This window comes from Pogonomyrmex barbatus, unplaced genomic scaffold (assembly GCF_055798465.1).
Source record: "Pogonomyrmex barbatus isolate J1 unplaced genomic scaffold, ASM5579846v1 scaffold8, whole genome shotgun sequence".
Lineage (NCBI taxonomy): Eukaryota > Metazoa > Arthropoda > Insecta > Hymenoptera > Formicidae > Pogonomyrmex > Pogonomyrmex barbatus.
The window spans coordinates 7,980,941-8,001,664 of NW_028297182.1; the positions used below are offsets into that span (position 1 = coordinate 7,980,941).

The 20,724-nt window shown below is 28.5% G+C and overlaps 2 protein-coding genes and 1 long non-coding RNA gene across 8 annotated transcripts; 1 reads left to right on the forward strand and 2 right to left on the reverse strand.

Moving 5' to 3' along the window:
* Positions 1 to 747: 747 nt before the first annotated feature.
* Positions 748 to 8,612, reverse strand: LManII (Lysosomal alpha-mannosidase II). 3 transcript variants are annotated; one of them, XM_011646916.3, is made up of 17 exons: positions 8,334 to 8,612; positions 8,009 to 8,111; positions 7,551 to 7,632; positions 7,047 to 7,232; positions 6,485 to 6,690; positions 6,025 to 6,161; positions 5,265 to 5,398; positions 4,403 to 4,616; positions 4,085 to 4,281; positions 3,723 to 3,925; positions 3,415 to 3,614; positions 2,696 to 2,906; positions 2,501 to 2,618; positions 2,049 to 2,325; positions 1,729 to 1,974; positions 1,315 to 1,464; positions 748 to 1,159 (listed from the first exon to the last, which is right to left on the reverse strand). In XM_011646916.3, the coding sequence occupies exons 1-17, from the start codon at positions 8,457 to 8,459 to the stop codon at positions 926 to 928; spliced, it is 3,024 nt and encodes a 1,007-aa protein (XP_011645218.2). In that variant the 5' UTR covers positions 8,460 to 8,612; the 3' UTR covers positions 748 to 925. The 3 variants fall into 3 exon arrangements, with proteins under 3 accessions (XP_011645218.2, XP_011645220.2, XP_011645217.2); XM_011646918.3 differs by lacking the exon at positions 5,265 to 5,398 and adding an exon at positions 5,600 to 5,733 and having other exon boundaries at positions 1,753 to 1,974; XM_011646915.3 differs by lacking the exon at positions 5,265 to 5,398 and adding an exon at positions 5,600 to 5,733.
* Positions 8,519 to 10,617, forward strand: LOC148934763 (uncharacterized). Its single transcript, XR_016141189.1, has 2 exons — positions 8,519 to 8,659; positions 9,996 to 10,617. It is a non-coding gene; the product is annotated as an uncharacterized LOC148934763 (long non-coding RNA).
* LOC105432216 (uncharacterized) lies at positions 10,187 to 20,684 on the reverse strand. 4 transcript variants are annotated; one of them, XM_089084359.1, is made up of 12 exons: positions 20,549 to 20,684; positions 16,899 to 17,148; positions 16,375 to 16,459; positions 15,998 to 16,177; positions 15,585 to 15,622; positions 15,350 to 15,509; positions 15,062 to 15,180; positions 14,634 to 14,769; positions 12,700 to 13,333; positions 11,639 to 12,210; positions 10,880 to 11,084; positions 10,187 to 10,491 (listed from the first exon to the last, which is right to left on the reverse strand). In XM_089084359.1, the coding sequence occupies exons 2-11, from the start codon at positions 16,899 to 16,901 to the stop codon at positions 10,921 to 10,923; spliced, it is 2,091 nt and encodes a 696-aa protein (XP_088940485.1). In that variant the 5' UTR covers positions 16,902 to 17,148; positions 20,549 to 20,684; the 3' UTR covers positions 10,187 to 10,491; positions 10,880 to 10,920. The 4 variants fall into 4 exon arrangements, with proteins under 4 accessions (XP_088940485.1, XP_088940484.1, XP_011645221.2 ...); XM_089084358.1 differs by lacking the exon at positions 20,549 to 20,684 and adding an exon at positions 19,954 to 20,199; XM_011646919.3 differs by lacking the exon at positions 20,549 to 20,684 and having other exon boundaries at positions 12,700 to 13,291; positions 16,899 to 17,207.
* Positions 20,685 to 20,724: the final 40 nt, after the last annotated feature.

Consider the following 20,724-nt stretch of genomic DNA (forward strand, 5'->3'; position numbering starts at 1 on the left):
TTTTTGACTTTTATACTAATAAACAAAAAAGACGAATAAATTTATCTAATAAACTGACATATTATGCATCACATATAATTTATATTTTTAATAAAAATTTCTGAGATTACTGTTTTTTGAAGTATTTCTTACATATATACGGAAAATTTCTCAACACATATTGAAAATCTTGTATTCTTAAAATGTTTTTAATATTTTCATATTTAAATAGAATATTTTAGAACATTTTAGAATATTTTAGAATATTTTATTTTGATATTTTTATTAAAGATCTTAAAATGTTTTTTTTATCTTTCATCTAAAACTAAAAAAGAACCTTTATATTATATAATTATAATTTCTTTCAATTTTGATGAGTTTTGATAAATGAGTTTTTTTTTACTCATTTAATTTGTTAATTTAAAAATAATTGCACTAAAAGCTGCACTCACAAAATAAAAACTTTTTTTTCAATGCTTATATGTATTATTTTATAAATAGTTCTAATTTAATTTCTTTTTAATATAAAAATAAAAGAAAAAAATAAATAGATCATTAATTAATTTTTAAGTAATGCATATTTACAAATGATAAAATATAACAGTATAAACTGACAGTAAAATAATACAGACTAATTACTTTTACTAATTACTAAATGTAATAATTGTACATCTTTTGTATTTTATTGTAATTTCGCATTGATGTAAAATACGTTATAATACGTCAAAATTAAATTGAGGGTTATAATTATAGATCCCATTAAAATACTTTTGTATCAAATTAGATATTTTTTTATTCTTTTTAATATACATTTCAGCAATTTCAATTCAGTCAATCTTCTTATGATAAGAAGAGTACAAAATAACACGATTTTTATTATAAAGTAACTTTATTTTTATAACAATAAAGTCGTTTCTTATAAAAATGAAATATTTTTGTTTAAGTATTAAAGAGATATTCGCTTAACTTTGAGAATGAACGTTCGTATTTCCATTGGTTTCAAAAGAACATTAATTACTTCGTCATGAACTTCCACGATTTGTCTGCTGTCATCTTCTTGATTCTGCATAATATCATTTGTCTCTGCTTCCCATTTCATAGGTTTATTTTCATTCAATAATTGATTAGCGCCTAACGTGGTTTCATTGATTGAAACGATAGAAAATGTCGAGAACAAATCCTATTAAAATAAGATAAAATTATAAAAATTTTTTAATTAAAACAATTTCCATTTAACTATCAAAATTTAGTAATGTAAAAACAATATAATTAAAATTTTATTTATAAGATATATTATTAAATATATATTATATATAGATATTTATAAAAACTCACTTTAATATTAACTTCTACTGGTTGAGACAATTGCTGCGCCTCGCCAACTTCAAAGAGATGCTCCAATCTTAATAAAATTGTATCATCTTTCCATGGTTCTAAAGTAAGAATATGCACATTCGGTGGTAGCGTTTTATTGAGACCGGAAGTCTATAATATGAGTATCAATTATTAAAAATTGTAATTCAAAATCACATTTATTTACAAAATTTAATTCATAATCGTTTTGAGAAATTTTGCTAAATTAATCATCAATTTTTAACTAAAGATTATAAATAATTTCTATCATAAAATTATTTTAAAATGGTCAAAGCTATTTTCAAAAATTTTAAATAATTTTTGAAAATAGCTTTGACCAACTAAATTATGTTATATTTTTCATGAAAATGCCAATTAGAGAAAGCGTATACGTACAAAATTTTTAAATAGAGCACATACATTTTCGAGATTGCTCAAATTAATGGGAGCACCTAAGATCCAGGGATGCAGGGCCAACTTAAGCGCCAATTCCTTTTCCTTCAATACAAATTCATTCGTATTCTTTATTTTACCTCCGAAGAGATAGTGCGTTCCTCTCACTACCAAACCTTCGCCGAAAGCAGTTTCATTCAACGCTTCGCCCACACCAAATGCATCGTCTTTCAAAAGTCTTCGATGAAGCTAAACGCAATTTTATTTATTCGTATTATTGTTTAAATCCAACAAAAACTGATTAATAAAATTTAGATGTTTACCATTAGTTCAATGGTACCGTCATGCAAACTGCTTCCACCTTGGGCACGATCGGTCAGAACATTTAACTTTAATTGCTTCGTTTCATCCTTCAGTGTAATTTTACTGGTCACCGGATAATAATTTCCAGATATTGGCTCCTCCAATTGTAAATCCCACGTTGGTCGATAATTTCTTACACGTTTTAACATCTCTCTTCCGTTGCTATCTGTGTAAAATGTTCTGCTTGTTTTCAGATTACTTGAGTACTGAGTGATTATCTCTTTGCCAATCTTATCCCTAAAATAAAATAATTTATAATTATTATTTAATTTATAACAATTTATTCAAATTATTACATTTTATCACGTTTTATTACATTTTGATAAATTAATAAAACGTGATAAGAAATATTATATATAAATATAAAAATATATATAATAAATATATAATAAACAATAAAATCTAATAGTACTTGACAGGTATCGGTCCAACGAGCCAGTCGAATTCGATGTGCTCTTCCTCTGGATAAATTCGAACTACTTGACTAATCCATTCGTTTATCGTATGATGAAGTTCTTGTACAACAGGACCTGCCAAAAAAGATGGATTTTACAGAGTAATGTATTTATAATATGTTACGGAATAACATTAATTTCGTAAATAATACCTTTGTATACTTTATACGATCCTGCATATGCAAAATTTCTAGGTGATGTTTCTTTGGGTCTGAAAATATAGGCGCCGGATGATCTATTAACGAAGACTTCGTTGTTACCCTCCGCTCCTATGTAGTAATGGAAAGATTGTTCGACATTTATGTCCTGTTTATTCCAGCGTATTTCCAAGTTACCGTTGCTGTTAACGGTTATGTTATACAGCTAAAAATTACAAAACAAATTTAACTGTTATATTATCGAAATTATTTGACACTTATTTTATTTCTCTAATACCCAATTCCATCAATATAGATTTATTTTAATCTCGGTTTAACTTGCTCTTCATTTTTTTCTAATTCTTACAACTAGAAAAAAATGAAGAGCAAGTTGAGCCGAGAAAAAGTTAAAGTTATTAATATCTACGTTGGTGAAATCGGGCATAAGACTAATTTTGCAATATTATAAAGAGAAGTTGTAGAATCAATTTACAAAATGAGAAAATCATTTATAAAGTTTAATTGTTTGTCATACAATATTTTGCACATTTAGCAATGTATATTTAGAATGACTTATTAATATAAAATTAATATATTTTTAAAACGTATTTTGTTAGTCATATTATAGTTGTGTAATATATTTTAAAACTTTAAATTATTTATTTAGCATAAAGAGGTGATTTAATGGTCCATTCTAATAATTTATATTATACATTTGTACATTATCTATTTACCTCGCTACTTATGAAATCGACTGGTTGAGGTTGTTCAATTACATTTTCTTGCGTCGTTTTAGCTATGGCATAAGCTAGCATACCGAGAGGAGGAATGTTTGAACTACGGAAGACAACTTCATTTTTCGCATTGCTCTTTCTTCCTGGGATTCTCTGAACTGCTTCAGGGACCGGTATTATTTGTGCGGTTGGATACACTCCTGTTTAACCCCGTAAGAGTATATGTTATATATCATAAAATTTTTTACCAACTTTAATTAATGTAATATAAATTTTATTACTTCTCTAGAGCGTACATATATACATACCATCAGTTAATGATCGAACGGTATAAGAATTTCCTTGAACGGGCACACGAACATGAATAGAAACAGGCCTACTTAGTGGATTGTACAATACAACTGTAAACAAGTCACTCTTTTCGGAAAACGCACAGGAGCTAATATTCAATTCCAAACATGTGAAGATTTTAAAGGATGCTGCCGTGTTATTCGTCATTCCTGACCATTTCCTATTTTAAATAAATATTAGCGACAATTGTTATGACATAATTTTGGTTAACATTGTAATATTTAGAACTAAATTTTTAGAACTATATTTTTATATTTAGAAATTACATTAGCGAAAGTTAAAACTAAAACGAAAGTGAATCCTAATAAAGAGTACGTACGCTATGGCTTTTGAAATTATTTCTTCGGCGTGAGCCATACTCTCATGCAATATACGAGAATAATCATTCGCAACTAATTGCTTTTCAGTGCCGGTAACAGCGTCATGATGCTGCATCACTCCCATCGCTTCACGAAAATGCTCTAATTCCTTGTCGTAATTCTTCAAGTTCGTCAAAGTAACGAGTTGTTTGCTTGCCTAGAAAAAAATTTTATTTTTATTTGTTATATTTTTATTTTTTATTTCTTGCAGATATAGTTTGTAGTTAAATAGATTAAAGTATAGAGTTTATTTAACTCCAATTTATCTTTTATCCTACCTGCAGCAAATTGTTTCCTTCGCGCTCGAAGTATTTCACAGTTGGCCTTGAGGAGAAATAGCCAGTCCAATAAGAGTGAGGATCGCTCGCATATGGGAAGAAATCATCGCTTTTGGTGGGCCACTGAAGATTCAAGTCGTTCAAAGCTTTCAAGTAGCATGAAGGTGTCGAGTAAATTACATTTACTGTAGAACCATTGCGTTGATTTGTGTATCTAAACAGATTATAAAAGATTATAAGATTTTTAGTATCAAATTATCTAAGACAATTATTAAACAATTATTTTATTAGTACACAATAATATAATTAAAACTGACTAAAATATCTCATGGATTATAAAAGATGTATTCTAATAAATAAGTAATAACATTGTAATATAAATTATAATGATATAGTATCAAAATATACTTCAGATGCTTAAAAGCTTTATTTTTAATTTTTATAAAAGTTTCTAAACTTTTAATATCATGAGACCCGATTAAAATAAAATACATTAAAATTAAAAAATCGATTAAGGAATTATATAATATTTAATCACATACATTTTGTGTTAAAATTTTTTATATTAATTAAGCTAACACTTTTACATCAATATATTGAAATGATATTATAATACTTAAAAGTTAAAGAAAACTAAATAAAGAGAAATAAATAAAAATATTTTTCATGTATCTCATTATTATATAATAAATTATTCAAATTCAGAAAAATTTCTTCATGCATTTTGAAATTAAAATAAATAAATTAAAAATTTTGATTTTTTAAATTTATTTTTTAATTGCCGTTATCAATTAATTAATTTTTTCAAAAGTCCAATTTAATAGAATAGATTTTTTTTATCTTAACGTTAATAACGTTTTACCTGATTAATTTGTCTAAATTACCGAACACCATGTCAGCCTGTTGATAATGAAAATCATCCCCCATGGTAAGAATAATATGATTAGTTCTATAGGCACGTGCCTGAATCTGTGCGTACGTCAGGAACAACTCCACCTGCCAATCGTGCATAATTTTTACTTACCATGGAACGAAGATGGCATTTCATCACTCGTAAATATCATTTATGCCATTTATCCATTTCTGCTTATTAGCGATGTCGTCCTTTGCGTAACGACAATAGCGCTTTTTTTGCAAGCTCGCAAGCGTTGGACATATTTCGAGAAGCGTGAATTATAAAATTTTTAGCATTAATACCTTATCAGCTTGTCCAGATTCATGAAGTACATTTCCGCGTGCTGATAAGTGAAATCTCCTCCCATTGTCAATATGATATGATTTGTGCGGTAATAATTAGCTTGCACAACCGCGTATCTCAGAAAATCATCGATCTGGCACAAAAACATGTCGCGTAGATTATAATTCTCACACAGAACAAATATGTCCTAAACTATTTGAGCAATTTTTCAGTTAGTGATCATGATTCTTTAGTTTTTATATTATAATTTATCTATTATCTTGTTAACAATAATTAAAAATAAATTAATTTGCGCAAAGCACTGCGTTAGTTCTACATGTTAATTAACGCTTGAGACGACCTCGTTAGTTTATCGTTAATTTATTATTAGGAATTCGATAACACATTATATGTTGTTATTACACATACATTACGTTATACATACTCTTCTATCGATGTTGTGGTCCGGGCTATCAGGATCATCGACCATTGGTTCGTCGGCACATAAAACATCGAAACAAAATCCTGGTGGTGGACTGTAAGTGTTGTACATTGCGGTTGTAAACAAATTCGCTCGTTTGCCTGGAAACAATATTGTATTTTATATAATTTTATTCATAATGTAATATTGTATATATGTGTATTCATTTACAGGAAAAGTTACTTCTAAATATCAGATTTAGATTTCATTCTTTTCTTTAGAAAAAAATGTAAAGAAACAAGTTATTTTGTTTATCAAGACTTCTTGTGAGTAACTTCGTAAGACTCAAATGAAATTGCTATGTTATTGTAAACTTGTATTCAATATTTTGTCTTTTTAAAAATAATTAAGACCATAATTTTTATATTATATTTTCTTTTTCTTTTACATTTATTAATTCTTGCTTTCCAAAATATTGTTTTACCTAAACTCGGGCTGCTCTTCCAAATAAATTCCATCGTTTGATCCTGTAATCTCTTGCTTTTATCCTGATAATCTATACGACCAAATAGCATTCCATCAAATCCCATTTGTGCAAATAAAGAAGCCTGTTCCCTGGAATGGCCAAATGGATCTATCTGCCATCCTATGTGTGGTCTGCCACAGCTTCCGAATGTGTCGTTGAGTCGTCTATTAAAAATCAGAAATTAGTAACATGTAAGTTATAATTCTAAATAAGAATTTATATGTATATAAAAAAAAGAATTTATACGTTATATATATATATATATATATATATATATATATTAAGTTAAATAGAAATAAAAATCAAGTTTACCTAAAAGTATAATTACATTAATGTACTATTAATGTATTAATGTACTATGTATGTTATATAAATTTAAAAAAAATATAATTATATCAATATCCATAAAAAGAAATATATTCTTTATTATAGAAAAAGATTTAAATTATATGATTTTATTAACTTGATTTTATTTCAATTATATAAGGATTTTTTCATTCACCATATGATCAACACATACCTGAATCCCCATGTGAATTGATCCACTAATGAATGATAGTGAGTACAAGCCTCGTCATTCATGCTCCATGCACCTCCGATGAATTCCAATCGTCCTTCATTGATTAACATTTTGACGTCAGCACGTACCTGTTCGTCTTGCCGTAACCACCATTTCCAGAAGAAAGCAGTTTCCACATAAATAAATCTGCGGAAATAAAGATTATGTAAAATTTAAATTATATGTTTGATTAATATAAAATTTATCTGTTGAAACATTCTTAACAATACAAGAATTGATGAGATTATTATCATTATTATCATTAAACTATCATAAACATAATATAGGCATAATATTATTTATATTATATTATATTTAATATTATTTTATTTATATTATATTTAATATTATTTAAGTATTACATAACTATCTGATTAGCATGTGTTGAATGTGTTTATGCAAATCTTTATCACGCTAAAATTTCTAATTATATCATCTATCAAAGATATTATTTACAATAATTACCTTCTAGTTGGATCAGCTAATAATGATTTAATAACACTGTCAAGAATATACTGCACGCCAGCCTTTTGAATGGTAGAACGACCTTAATAAAAAAAGTCTTTTATTACAAATTATAAGAAAAAAAATAAAATATAGATATTTAGTAACAAATTAGCAAAATAATAACCAAAAATAGAAAAGATAATCCTCAAAATTATTCTTATTAAGAAAATAATATCGTAATTATCGTAACATAATTTTCATATTCTTATATTAATATATAGATTCTGTATGTACATGTATAACTGAAGGATTATAATTGTACATACAAATTGTACATACAAAATTACATATTCTTTTTAAATATTTAGAAATTGCATAGTTTACTTTGCTATACTTTTTCTCTTAAAAACATAGATAAATATATCCTCTGGTTTAACTAACAATGTCCACGTTATTGATTTATCTCATTTACTCACTTCCAAAATAATACTGATCCACAGTCTTCAACCAGCCGACATCATCGTGAGTATGTGGAACCATGTGAATATTAAGTTTTTTCGGATCCACGGCATGACACGCCTGAAATTGATGAAGTCTACTTTATTTTTCTTGTAATTGTAAAAAAAAATTTATTAAGCTTTAAAATATATATACCACATAAATCAAATTATTCACACATGAATTACAACAAAAGCAATTTTTATTTGCGAAGTAGCAAAACCTATTTATGAATGAAAAATCAAATCCGGATTTTTTCGCGTCGTATTCCTAATTGCTTTGATTAGTAATTAATTTGCGTACCTCGTAACCGCATTTCTTGGTGGCTGCTGCGTCTGGCGTTCGTGGTATTCGTGCCGCATCGCTGAGAACAAAGAACTGCGTGAACGCCAGTGACAGAAGAAATAGTAGAAATCCGTGACGCAGCATAGTGAAGACTGTTGTTTCCTCCGCCGCGTAACGTATATAACTAATGAAATAATTGAAGTTGTTATCCTATACTTATACCGTTGATAGAGCACGCGTCAGAGCGATAGCTTGCCGGCAGAATTTGCCGGACAGATAAAAGACGATGATACACGACGATGATGGTCACAGATGCAAAGGCGTAAGCGACGATTTGTTCAGAGGTTTGTCCCTAACTAAAATTCTGTTTTCTTTCAATATATGAATAAAAGTATTTTGATCTGTGCGAATATCTTTTGATCGCAGTGTTTACATCTCACACAAATGTCTTTTCAACTTCGGTGTATTATTATTATGATCAAAGTAAACAGGTATCTTCTTTGGAATAAGCATACGTATTTCGTCAATGTATTTCTCTGTTGATTTGCCATTATAGATCTAATAGAGTTAAAGAGGACGGAAACGTTTAATGATTATATAAATTTAGATAAATTTTTATTTATTGTTGTATATATATATATATATATATATATATATATATATAATTTATAAATATAATTTATGCATTTATAATTTTTAAATTATGTGATGATTAACATAAAAGAAGATTATAATACCAAAATGTAAATGATGTGTGTATGTGTGGGGGGGGGGAAGAGGGGTGCGTGTGTAAAAAGATAAAGTTTTTAAATAAGAATTATTATTTACAAAAATATATACATATCTAAACATACTTTATTTTCATGTTGATACACATACATACTCTATATAAAATTACAAATATTTCCATTCGTTTTAATATTTCCGTCCTCTTTAATGGCAAATATTTAATATCAATATAATTTTCTCTTAAGTAATGGAAAAGTTTAATTTACTTTAAAAATAAAGAATGTAACTTATCTACAATTAATGATATTAAATTGATATCTTGTTTATACATACAAATACAATTATCTATAGATTGGTAATGTATTATTAGATGTTTATCACATTCAAGTTTTATTGTTCAATATCTTGAAAGAATTGATATCATTTTTGAAATTATAATAATGCATCGATTTTTTATTAAGATATAGTCTATTCGGACAAACATTTTTTAATCACTGCCTCACTTTTCGATATCTAACGATAGAGTTCGACATATACGACATATATTTTGTACACTTGTTCCGATGCGTTAAATTACGAATTTTAAATAAACTTAAAAAAATAAAGAAATAAAAATTTTAAATAAATTTTAAATTATAAATTACTGAGTACAAAATTATAATTTGCTGAGTTTAATTGCGGCTCGTTATTCATGTTTATTTTTTCGCGTTAATCGATTTGCTGTTTGCAATATCTGTTTATAGTTTTTATATAACTCTATCAGATTCACGAGTATATATATATATATATATATATATATATATATATATATGTGTGTTTCGTGTAGATAATTTATTTTGCTATTCTCGAAATATTATACAATCAAAATAACAGCGATGCAATCCACAATAGTAAAATTTAAAATAATTGTGATTTGATTAAGTTGCAAGATAAAAGAAGATTTATTTCTAGATATGTCGCAATTGTATCTAACATCTCTATATAAATTCAATTATTATTTATAATAATATTATATTAATATTATGGAACACTTATTATTGTTATTATTGGGATACAAATTGGATTTTATATACATACATACAGATCAATTACAGAAAAATAAGGTATTTATGAGTAAAGTAGTGAACCAATTACAATAGAAATTAGGAAAACAACATATTTATTTGCATAATATAATAAAGTAAAATGCAATAATGTAACACCGTCAAAACAACGTTAAATATCTCAAGGAAAGAAGAGATAGAAGTACACCAAAGCAAAACGAAACTTCAAACATATCATATGTATAGCGCAGATATCGCTTATTTATGATGAAGATATTTAAGTAATTCATAGATCATTGGGATTTAAATCGTGGTGAAAATGGACGCACTGGTGGTGCGAAAAACGTATTCCGATAAGCCTTGATGCTTGGTGAAACTTGGTTGAACTTGCAATCAATCTTTACCTAGAAAAAAGTTTGTTCAATTCAATAAAATTTTGTTTAAATTAAAAATATTAAAAGTCTTGTTTTAATTATTTTTATTTAATTATTAATACTAACAACAGTAACAACATATATAATGATAAAATATATAAAACTTATATAAAAAAAATTAATTTTGTAAAGATTTCAAATAAATTATGTTTAAAAAGACCAAATTTTTAATACTGTCAGTTTATTTAATTTATTTCAATTTACACAGAGTAACTTATTTTTGCACAATACATAATCTTTATTTGTTATTTAGACAGATATCTAAAGAGATAGATAAAAAAAGACAAAAAAAAAATTTAATATTTGAAGTGAAATAATTAATTTTACTTTATAAAATGTGAATGTGATGAACACTTACCGATGTTTAAATGGGTTATAATTACAAAATTTATGCTACATCTAAAAATCAGAATACATAATTTCTTGCGGTTTTTCAAATTTAATAGGCCGGTAAAATGTAAATGATTGATCCCATCCACGCGGTGCTGTATTGTAATTTGTTAAATTGTGAAGACTAGTTAATTTCGGTCCAGTAAAATTATTATCCTCGTATAACTTGTTCCCTGAAAAAAGAAACATTAAATATAAGTCCATAATTATAAACATGAAGAAATCATGAAGAAATCAATATTCCTAATTAAAATTTATGTAATTTTAACATATTTAGTTTTTACGATAAGAATTATCATATATATTTTACGCTAATTATCGCGTTTTTATTGTTACAAATAAATACAATAATAAATTTCATAAAAAGATTTTATTAAGAAATCACTTTAAAATTAAAACTTAAAAAAAATATCATTTTTATATAAAAAGATCATTAGGTTGAAAAAAATCTATTTTGTATATTTTGTTCCTTTATAATTTTGTATTTTTATATAAAAGAATTTATATTTTATATAAATTCTCTCTCTATAATATAATATAATATAATTAATTAATTTTCTCTATAATATAATTAATTTTTATTAATTCGTTGATACTAAAGAGTATAAAGAGTAGGAACAACGTATGTTAAAGTCATTTTATTTTTTTTAACATGCAATAATATCAAGCAATAACATAAAAGCGATATAATATCAAGGCTTAGAAAAGCGCATGCGTGTTAACTTGCCTAATTCCGGATTAACGTCAATGAGTTTGCATTCTGGTGTTGCGGTGCCTAAAAGATTATCCAAAACCGGCGTGTTGCGTAAGTGTTTTTTGGTCTCGAGTATGTCCTCGTGCGAGGCAACCATCGAAAGCATCAGCGACTTTGTCTCAGGAAGCACTTCAGCGTCAGTGTTGATAAATTTCGTGTTTGTGCCATTGGCGTAAAGGGCTTCTAATTCCTGTGAGGTGGTTGAATGACGTCTAGTACCCGAATATTCGTCCTCAAACGCGATTGAGTATTCGCTGCTATCGCAGCAGTTCAGCAAGGCAGACGGGGCAGAATTGCCACGATCTATAGATTTCGAATCTTCGGTGGAATCGGTGTCATCCGTCGTATATTCAGTCTCGTCAGTGGAATCATAGCCATTGCATCGAGATTGTAGTTTTGCTAATTTTTCGTAGCTCTCGTGTGCGTTGCATAACTGACCGTTGCAATGAGATTGCAGTTTCCTCTCGTAATTCCCACGTGTGTCGTATAATCGATGGTTGTATTGGGATTGCAGTTTTGCAGACTCTTCGTACTTTTCGCGTACACTGTATATTTGATTAAAATGAATTTTCAATTTTTTTATTTTGTCAAATCTTCATCTCCATCTCCACAGATAAATGGATATGCGATTAATAAAATATTCCCAATGAAATTACATAAACAGAGAAAAATGTAGATTTTGTGTTGAAATGTAGATTAAATGTAGATTTTTTTTAAAATTTGAATTATGCAATTAAAAATATTGTGAAAAATAGCACATTGTATCTACTTTGCAAATTTATTTTGTATCTACTTTTTAAAATCGTATCATAAATTAAAACACGCATCACTAAAAATATATATATATATATATTTGATGTTAACCTATGAGCGATTTTAACTTCCTTCTTTCAGTTTACGTCACAATCATCACAGAATAATTTAACTTTGTCGATTAAAAGAACAAGATTATTAAAGAATATCAAAGTGAAATATTAGAGAACTTGTTTTGATACATTATCATTAATTATTCGAAGAATTTTCCAAGTGCTCACCGTGCGTATCCCTCCTCCTCGTTGTTATACTTGACAGGATTTCTCGTCTCGAAGAAACGTGCTATGCCATTATTCAATGGACATTGCTGTATGATTGGAATGATCTTCGGACTAATTTGCTTGTATTGCAGAACTGGTCTACAGGTTTTCTCAAATTCTTGTATCAGTTGCTTTACTGGTACAGGAGTGTATCCGTCGTTTTCCTCATCATCATTCTGCATTTGATTGCCGTTCTGTTGTTTACTTCCAATCTTTTTGTCGATCATGGTATCGTTGTAATTATCAAAATGTTGTTGAATTCTCATATCTCTGCCATTGTAACTCCGCGCATTGCAAAAGTCGGATTTTCTCGGCGATTGATAACTGTTGTTGTTAATAAATCTGTTATTGTTACTTGCGACAATGCGATTATTGGCCATGTTAGCGCGGCGATCGTTAGTAGATTCGAAAACGGCACGACGGGATTTTTCAATGATGGACGATCGAGAATGATCAGAAGGAAAATCAGAATCTGTGCCGACCGCAATTTCCCGCAGGTAAATCTTTTTTACCTCACTCGAATGACCGCATCGATTAGCATTGCAGTGCCTGTCTGCAACTCGCAAATCAAAATTGAAACAGCAAAGCATAGCAACTGGAAGAAGCCTTGTAATAAAGTTTTAGCATGTCTTCTTAAGGAATTAAAGAAAATTATACATTTAAAAAGGATAAAAAAATAAAAAAATACAATTACAAAGAAATACAGCAAAAAAATACAGTTTGCAGTTTGTAATTACAAATATTGTTAATTAAATATTGTTTTATGATAATAAATATTAAAAAATAAAATTTAATTTTAAAAGACAAAGTTTCTTATATATGTACAAAAAATTATTTTACAGCATTAATTTATTTTTTAACAACATTAAATTATTTTAAACAAATATAACATTTCTGATTCTTATAAATTTATTGTTAATTTATTATAAATGTTCTGTTTTGGCGCAAATACTTTAATTGCGTTCAAACATCTAAATATTTTGAATTCTTAGAAACATTAAGCACTTTAATGTGTTATTTTATCTCAATTTTATCTCATTACACGTTTACCTTGAAATATACTTAATCTCTGATCAGTTATTATAAAAAACATGATCGGCATCGAAAGATACAGGTTTCTGTTTGTCTCAGATATATCGCAGAGATGTTAAATGCGCGCGTTTTCCACTGATTAAATAACATCGATAAAACGCTTGCCAATTAGAACGTCATAGATCATTCAACTCAAACTTTAATTGCCTGGTCCAACATTGATCTTTATTTCGAAGGCGTATCAAATATCTTTGAAATTCTAGAACACTTTCTTGCTGATGCAAGATTAATAAAAGAAAGTATCTTTCCTAAAGACTATTTTAATTAATACAAAATATATTGTACTTCTTTAACATTATAATTATTATTATCAAAGTTTATATTATTTTTTAGTTATTTTTATGAATATTTTACATTATATTCATTATATTTATCAAAGAACAAGAAAATTAAAAAATATAATGTACAATAAAATAAAGCAAAAAATATCAAGAAAAATGGCAGTAAAAGTATAACTAAAAAATTCTAAGTGCATGATTAGAATAATCTCAGATTTAGAACATTTCTAGAATATTCTTAATAATGTATGAAATAATACGATTTTTTAAGAAAATAAAAAGAAACAAATGTTGACCTCATGTACATATAAAATATCAAATGACATTGTATAACACTAATAAATTTCAATGTCAGTTTTTGAAAATTTTTGGTGACAGTGATGTTTGCTCGTAATTTCAAAATATCGCGGATAGAGAAAACAGGCCTCGTTGTTTGCCAACGGAGCTAAATCTGTCAAGTGAGATCATCTTGTATTTAAGATTATTATTTTGTTTATCGTTCAATTGTGCTTGTGTAGTACGCACCTGTTAGCGGGATATTCGCAGTGTCGAGAGAAATATCCACTGTAAAAGGATTATAAAATGGTTTATCAATATTCGGCGTACGAGGTGTTAACGACGGTGGCGTCATGAATTTTGCGTTACCATTGACTTCCTGAAACTACAAAGCAAATATTTTCAATCCTTATAACGCAAATTCTTATTATTAAAATTTTTTTAACTTTTTTATAGATTAAAGCATTATTTTTCTCATAATAATAGTGAAATGATCTTTAATTCAGTTTTCTCAATGTTGAAAAAAATGTATTATTTCTTTTGCTCTATTAATTTTTAATTTTTTAGCAACAGAGTTGAAAAGTTTAATTTATAATATAAATGAAACAAAAAATTGTTATTTTTACATGGCATATAAAGAATTAAAATTAATAATGAGAAATCTTTATTGTGCTTACTAATTTTTCCGGATATGTTGGCGTTTTCGGTGTGACAGGTGTATTCGGTGTCTGCGATTGTTCCTGGTCCACTACCCATTTTTCCGATCTTTTCCTACGTTTCGCAAATATCTCGGCACCTGTGAAGTGACAACATTATGTTATGTGTATATTTTAAACATAGCAATAATTTTGTATTTACAAGGAACTATTATATTTCTCATAATCTTCTCATTCGAGTAATATTTTATCATATATTATTTATTGTATACAATTGAAAATCACGTCAGTTAAATGCGCGATACTTACCGCGTCCTTTTTGATTATTCAAGTCACGGACAATATCAAAGAGTTTTTCGGGATTTTTCGGCACTGGCGCGATATTGACTTCTTCACCTAATGCTCGAATGCCATGAATATCCAGCACTTTCCCGCATGGATTCATCACGCATTTGAGAGGTAGTTTTTCCTTATTAGAAAAAATTTTATTACATAATATATAAAAGATAATATTTAAAAATATGCATCATTGTGTATTATATACCTTATGAACCGTGGTTGCTTCTTCTTCATCCTCGATACCTGCAAAATACTATTGATTATCGCTGAACATGTGGAAAGGAAATAAAGATGAAAAGATGATTTGCGTAACAAATTGATGATATATTATTTTCGCACAAACTTTTTATAAAATATTAATAACAGATGAACATATGTAAAAAGACAACAAATTGATGTAAATCTTTAATAATTTACTTTTTATATCTAAAAGTTATTGTTATTATTATAGTAAATATGCTTTAATAATTTTTTTAAATTAGTGTACTATTAATAATTTGTAATAATTATTTATTAATTTTATATACTATTAAAAGTCTTTTTAATAAAATAAAAATTTTAATTCAACAATTTTAACATTAAAAAAAAATAAATAAATTATAAGACAAATATGCATACCATTGCCGTCATGGATCCACTTAACTGATCGCTTTTTCCTGTTTACATACATGGTCTGTCCTTTACTTTTCACGTTTTTTACATCGCTGAGCGAATGCGAAATCCGACGTGCAAGTTCAACTTGGTCCTCCACTGTAGGATGTGTCGGTGCGTAAAAGTAGGAGGATGCAAACATTTTTTCTGAAAATTAATTTTTTAGTAAAAACACCTTTTTCTCTTAAAATTATATATTATAAATATATAATTAAATATAATTATAAATATATATATATTATAAAACATTTAAGCAAATACATTTGCTATTTTTAAAAGTTCCTTATAAAATATATTTTATTGTAAAGTTATTATTTTCATGTTATACCGATAAGTGAACGTACTATTTTTAGATTGTAGTAATTCTTGAGAATCCGACGCTGGGGTGAGTAACTTTTGCAAGTTAATCGGGGTAGTCTCGCCCCCCTCCTACAATTAAGAAAGGACTCGTAACGCAAATTTCTGTTTAATTAATAATAATTAGCAACACAGATACAATTTTAATTATCAATTTTTTATAATTTGATATTTTTTTTAGTTTAGAATTTTTAATATTCTTTAATTAATTTTAAAGCATAATTTAATTTAAAAAGAGCTTAGTTACAAATTATGAATTAAAAATAAAAGTAAATATATAATTAAGTTAATGTTTTTAAGATATATCGATTATAAAGCGATCTAAGTAAAAGAATTCATAAATAAAAGAACTATTTTAAAATTGATTCTATAATTTATTATACATATAAATCATCCTAATTTTGAAAATGATATGAAATCAAAATTTAAAACAATGCTGAATTGAATATCCTTCTTGTTTTGTAATGGAACCTTCAAAGTTTTACAGCTTGAATTTCTTAGAATTTCTCACCATGTCGAAGTGCAATATTCTTGAAGTGAGATTCTCGAGAAAACTTCTCTTGATCGGATCGTGTCTATCAGACGGTTTGTAACCGCGTGAACGTATTACAACATTGTCCGCCGATACGCTACGCTGCAGATAATTCTTTTCCTGATGTAGGGAGCCGCTGTATTTCACGTTGCACTTGTATTCTGCATCCTTGCTGCACGCGAATCCATATGAGGTGTTGCTCAAAACGTTGCGCTTGGCGTTAGCGTGTCTGTGGACATTTGAAACGTTCGCAACACGATGCAGATCCTCCATTTACGCAAACTCTAAGAGATTCCGTGATGATCGTACAAACATAGAGTTTAATAGAAATCGTAAAAATAAGAAGAAATTTTCGTAACTTTGATGTCTTAAAAATTGATCTAAGAGCTATTTATTTAAGTAGAAAAATATTACACAAATATAAACGCTGTTCTACGTAAAATTCTACAAGTGGTACAAAGAATTTTTAAGATTTTTAATTTTGGTTATTTAAAAATTTCATTGTTAATTAACTATCTAAAAAAATTAAATTTATTACATCAGTAAAATTTTATATTTCATAATTACAATTCATCGTAAAATAATATTTTTTATTAAAATAATCTTTTCTAATAAATTATGAAAGACATTTTTAAATATGCTCTAAACATTTATTGACTTATTTTAATTTTCATAAAAAAGATTGTCTTAATTAATAATGTAAATTTTGTAAGCTTTTCTCATGTTTATACAAATTTATTTTAAAAAAATATATTTTTTGTTTATAATCAAATAAAATTGAAAGAAAATATTAAGAACAATTTAAATCAATAATTCGACTCTTAATACGGGAAATTTGCCGAATAAATATTTTTCCAAATTAATCTAAAATCCATAGACATAATTTCGATTAATCATCCGGTCTTCCTCGACAATACATTAATATTAGTCAATTATTGCCAATATTATCTGGCAAGTATTATTGGCAGTATTATTGGCATTTAGCCTGGAAAATTGTGAAAGCGAAGTTATAAACGCAAAATCTTCTTTATATTAAAATTAATTAAAACAATGTTATCTTTTAAATAAAAATTAAGATATTAGTTGAAAAATTAAGTACTAGTTTAAATACAAATATTTTCCGACGCTTGCAAGCGCCAAAATTTTTTAATTTCAATAGTGCATTTTGCGAAGGGGATACTTTTACATTTCAAAATTAACAATTATTCTTTTTTCTTGTTAAAGAAAATTATTTATTCTAAACTGTGATTTGAAAATAGCATAATTCATTTAAGCTTAATTTCGATACTAATAGACATGTGCGAAACGATTCTTCCATTTCTTTATGACAATCAATATCGCAGTGATCAAATTCTTTCTCCGCGACATTTACAGCATCGAAGAACAAGTTTACTAGGATTGCATACTTTAATTCTTAATCATAAATCTATGAATACATTTTTTATACATTGTTTAAGTTGAAAAAGTGGATATATAATTTTAAATTTTCGATATTGCAATAACTGGATCAATCGTACGAGATATACAAAAGAGAAGCGCGGCGATCTGTTCCGATCGGCGTGCCATAGAACTCGGCGAAGCTTTTTCGACGACGAGAATTGGTTACCTTCCAAACAGCCAATTAATTCCGCGTCGCGGTATTGGCAGTGGTACAACGAGCTCTGTGTAAAAGAAACGCTAAATTTATCTGTTGTAACGTAATACGCAGTAACAGTTCGAACGTTCGCTCTCGCCGCGTACGCGATCGGTATCTGTTTGGTGCTGCGCAGAAAAAGCAGCGATAATGCACAATAATATTATAAACGTTACTTTCGATAGATAAAGAATTGGCCTTGTTCTTTAGTCTTATGCAAATGATTAAATGATGTATAATTAAGTCTAATAAATAAATAACAGCAAAACTAATTTTTACGATATCTATGTGTGTGTGTGTGTGTGTGTGTGTGTGTGTGGCGCGCGCGCGCGCGCGCGTGTATGTGTGTGTGTGTGAGTGTATGTATTTCAATGTCAATTTCAAATATTAATTTAATAAAACAAATTAATATTGATTTATATGATTATTTTCTTATATTAATTTATGTTTATATGATTATTTTCTTATATTAATTTATGTAAGAAAAGTAATGCGACGTGATTCAATTCTAACAACGTAATCGATACTTCGCTTTAAATAGATTGTTTGGTAGAAGTTGAGAGTTTCTTCGAAGTCGGTCAAGTTGTAGTTTGCAGCATTTGTTGGAGCAAAATTTCAAGAAAGTTTTAATATATTAAACTACGATTATTGATAACTTTTTGGATAACAATCCATAGGTGTTTAAAACAAAAGAGTAATTGGAAAAGAAGATTATATTCACACGTATACATTTCGAAGAATACGTTAAAACTTGTTATTATATAAAATATTAAAGATAAATTAAAAATAGTGCTACACAATAGTATTCTTATTTTTTAATCATTGATAAATAATTATTAAATTATCAAATTTATGAATATAAATGTTTAGAATAAGATCGTAACTGAGGTCGTTAATTTTTTTACGTATATTATTTCGTAATTTTTCTAAATGTATATTTTCTATGTTATTTAAAGTCTGCAGTGGATTTTAAATTCTCTCCCTTTCTTCTTTCTCTCTTTCTCCCCTCTCTCTCTCTCTCTCTCTCTCTCTTTCTCTCTCTTCTCTTTCTCTTTCTCCTGTCATTTCACGACATACTATCACTCAATTCTTCCTTTCTAATTATCACGATTAAAAAATATCATCAATTAAAATGACATTCATTAATCGAGAAATAATAGCCACATACTCTCTCTACACAATTGACATTTCTTACAACATGCATTCCCTCGGAGAAGTTTCTTTCACAAATGATAATGTAATTAATAAAGAAAAAGAAAAAAAAAGAAAAGGGGTAAACGATGACTCGACTAATTCGCACTCTCTTCCTCTCTCTCTCTCTCTCTCCCTCTCTCTCTCTCTCTCTCTCGTTCCCATTCTCTCCCATCAGATGCACAGAGACATTGCGAACAGAGATTTTACTTATCAAACGATGCTCTCCTCATCACGATGTGCATGCACACAGAAAATGGGTTGTCTCCCTTCTTCGTCTACACTTTGTTTTCCTTTGTTTTCCCCGCAATTTATTTTTCCCACGGCTTTACGTAATATGCGCGACACCCCGGCCTACACACTTTGCCGGAGGTGGTCAGAGTCCGCCTAAACTCGACGACGAGGGCTCCCTCGCCGCGGGAAATGAATCTCGCATCTTGCAAAACTCTCCCTGGCACGCATCGGCCAGGTCCAAACGCGAGAGGCAGCGTACCAGAAGGAGTCACCACTGCTGCTACCGCCGCCACCGCCACCGCGATGCTCAGGAGCCAACGACTACGGTTCATTGGTAGAATAAAGATAAGAAAAGAAGAAGCGGAGAACGAGAGAGAGAAATCAGACTTATTTTTATATCGAGCAAATGCTGCCGTGCGAATTGTTTGCGAACTTTAGCTGAATATATCTCTCGGTTCCAGAGAGAGAGAGAGAGAGAGAGAGAGAGAGAGAGACTTTTCCTCTCCCGAGGGTTCACTGTTCGAACGCGATATTGGTATGTATATTAGTAATAATCGGTTCGCCTACATACTTGAACGGGTGTATCTTCCGGAACGGATCGACTGTATTGGCGAGAGAAAGTGTCACTTCCGTTGTAGCGGAGGCCTCTCTCGATGACTTCTGAATGGCTTTTACGCTGGTACTATCGAGAGAATATGCCTCCTGCCCTTCTCTTCACCATGAAGATTCGCCCGATCGTTGAGCCCG

What these genes read in the sequence shown, in the direction of transcription:
- LManII (XM_011646916.3), bottom strand. Translation starts at nt 8,459, where the DNA reads ATGCTGCGTCACGGATTTCTACTATTTCTTCTGTCACTGGCGTTCACG. An exon ending in GGATCAGTATTATTTTGGAA is followed by an intron (nt 7,633 to 8,008) that starts GTGAGTAAATGA and finishes TTTTTTATTAAG; the next exon opens with GTCGTTCTACCATTCAAAAG. An exon ending in TCGATTTCATAAGTAGCGAG is followed by an intron (nt 2,907 to 3,414) that starts GTAAATAGATAA and finishes TGTAATTTTTAG; the next exon opens with CTGTATAACATAACCGTTAA.
- LOC105432216 (XM_089084357.1), bottom strand. Translation starts at nt 17,192, where the DNA reads ATGGAGGATCTGCATCGTGTTGCGAACGTTTCAAATGTCCACAGACAC. An exon ending in ATTACTACAATCTAAAAATA is followed by an intron (nt 16,178 to 16,374) that starts GTACGTTCACTT and finishes ATTAATTTTCAG; the next exon opens with AAAAAATGTTTGCATCCTCC. An exon ending in GAATAATCAAAAAGGACGCG is followed by an intron (nt 15,181 to 15,349) that starts GTAAGTATCGCG and finishes GTCACTTCACAG; the next exon opens with GTGCCGAGATATTTGCGAAA.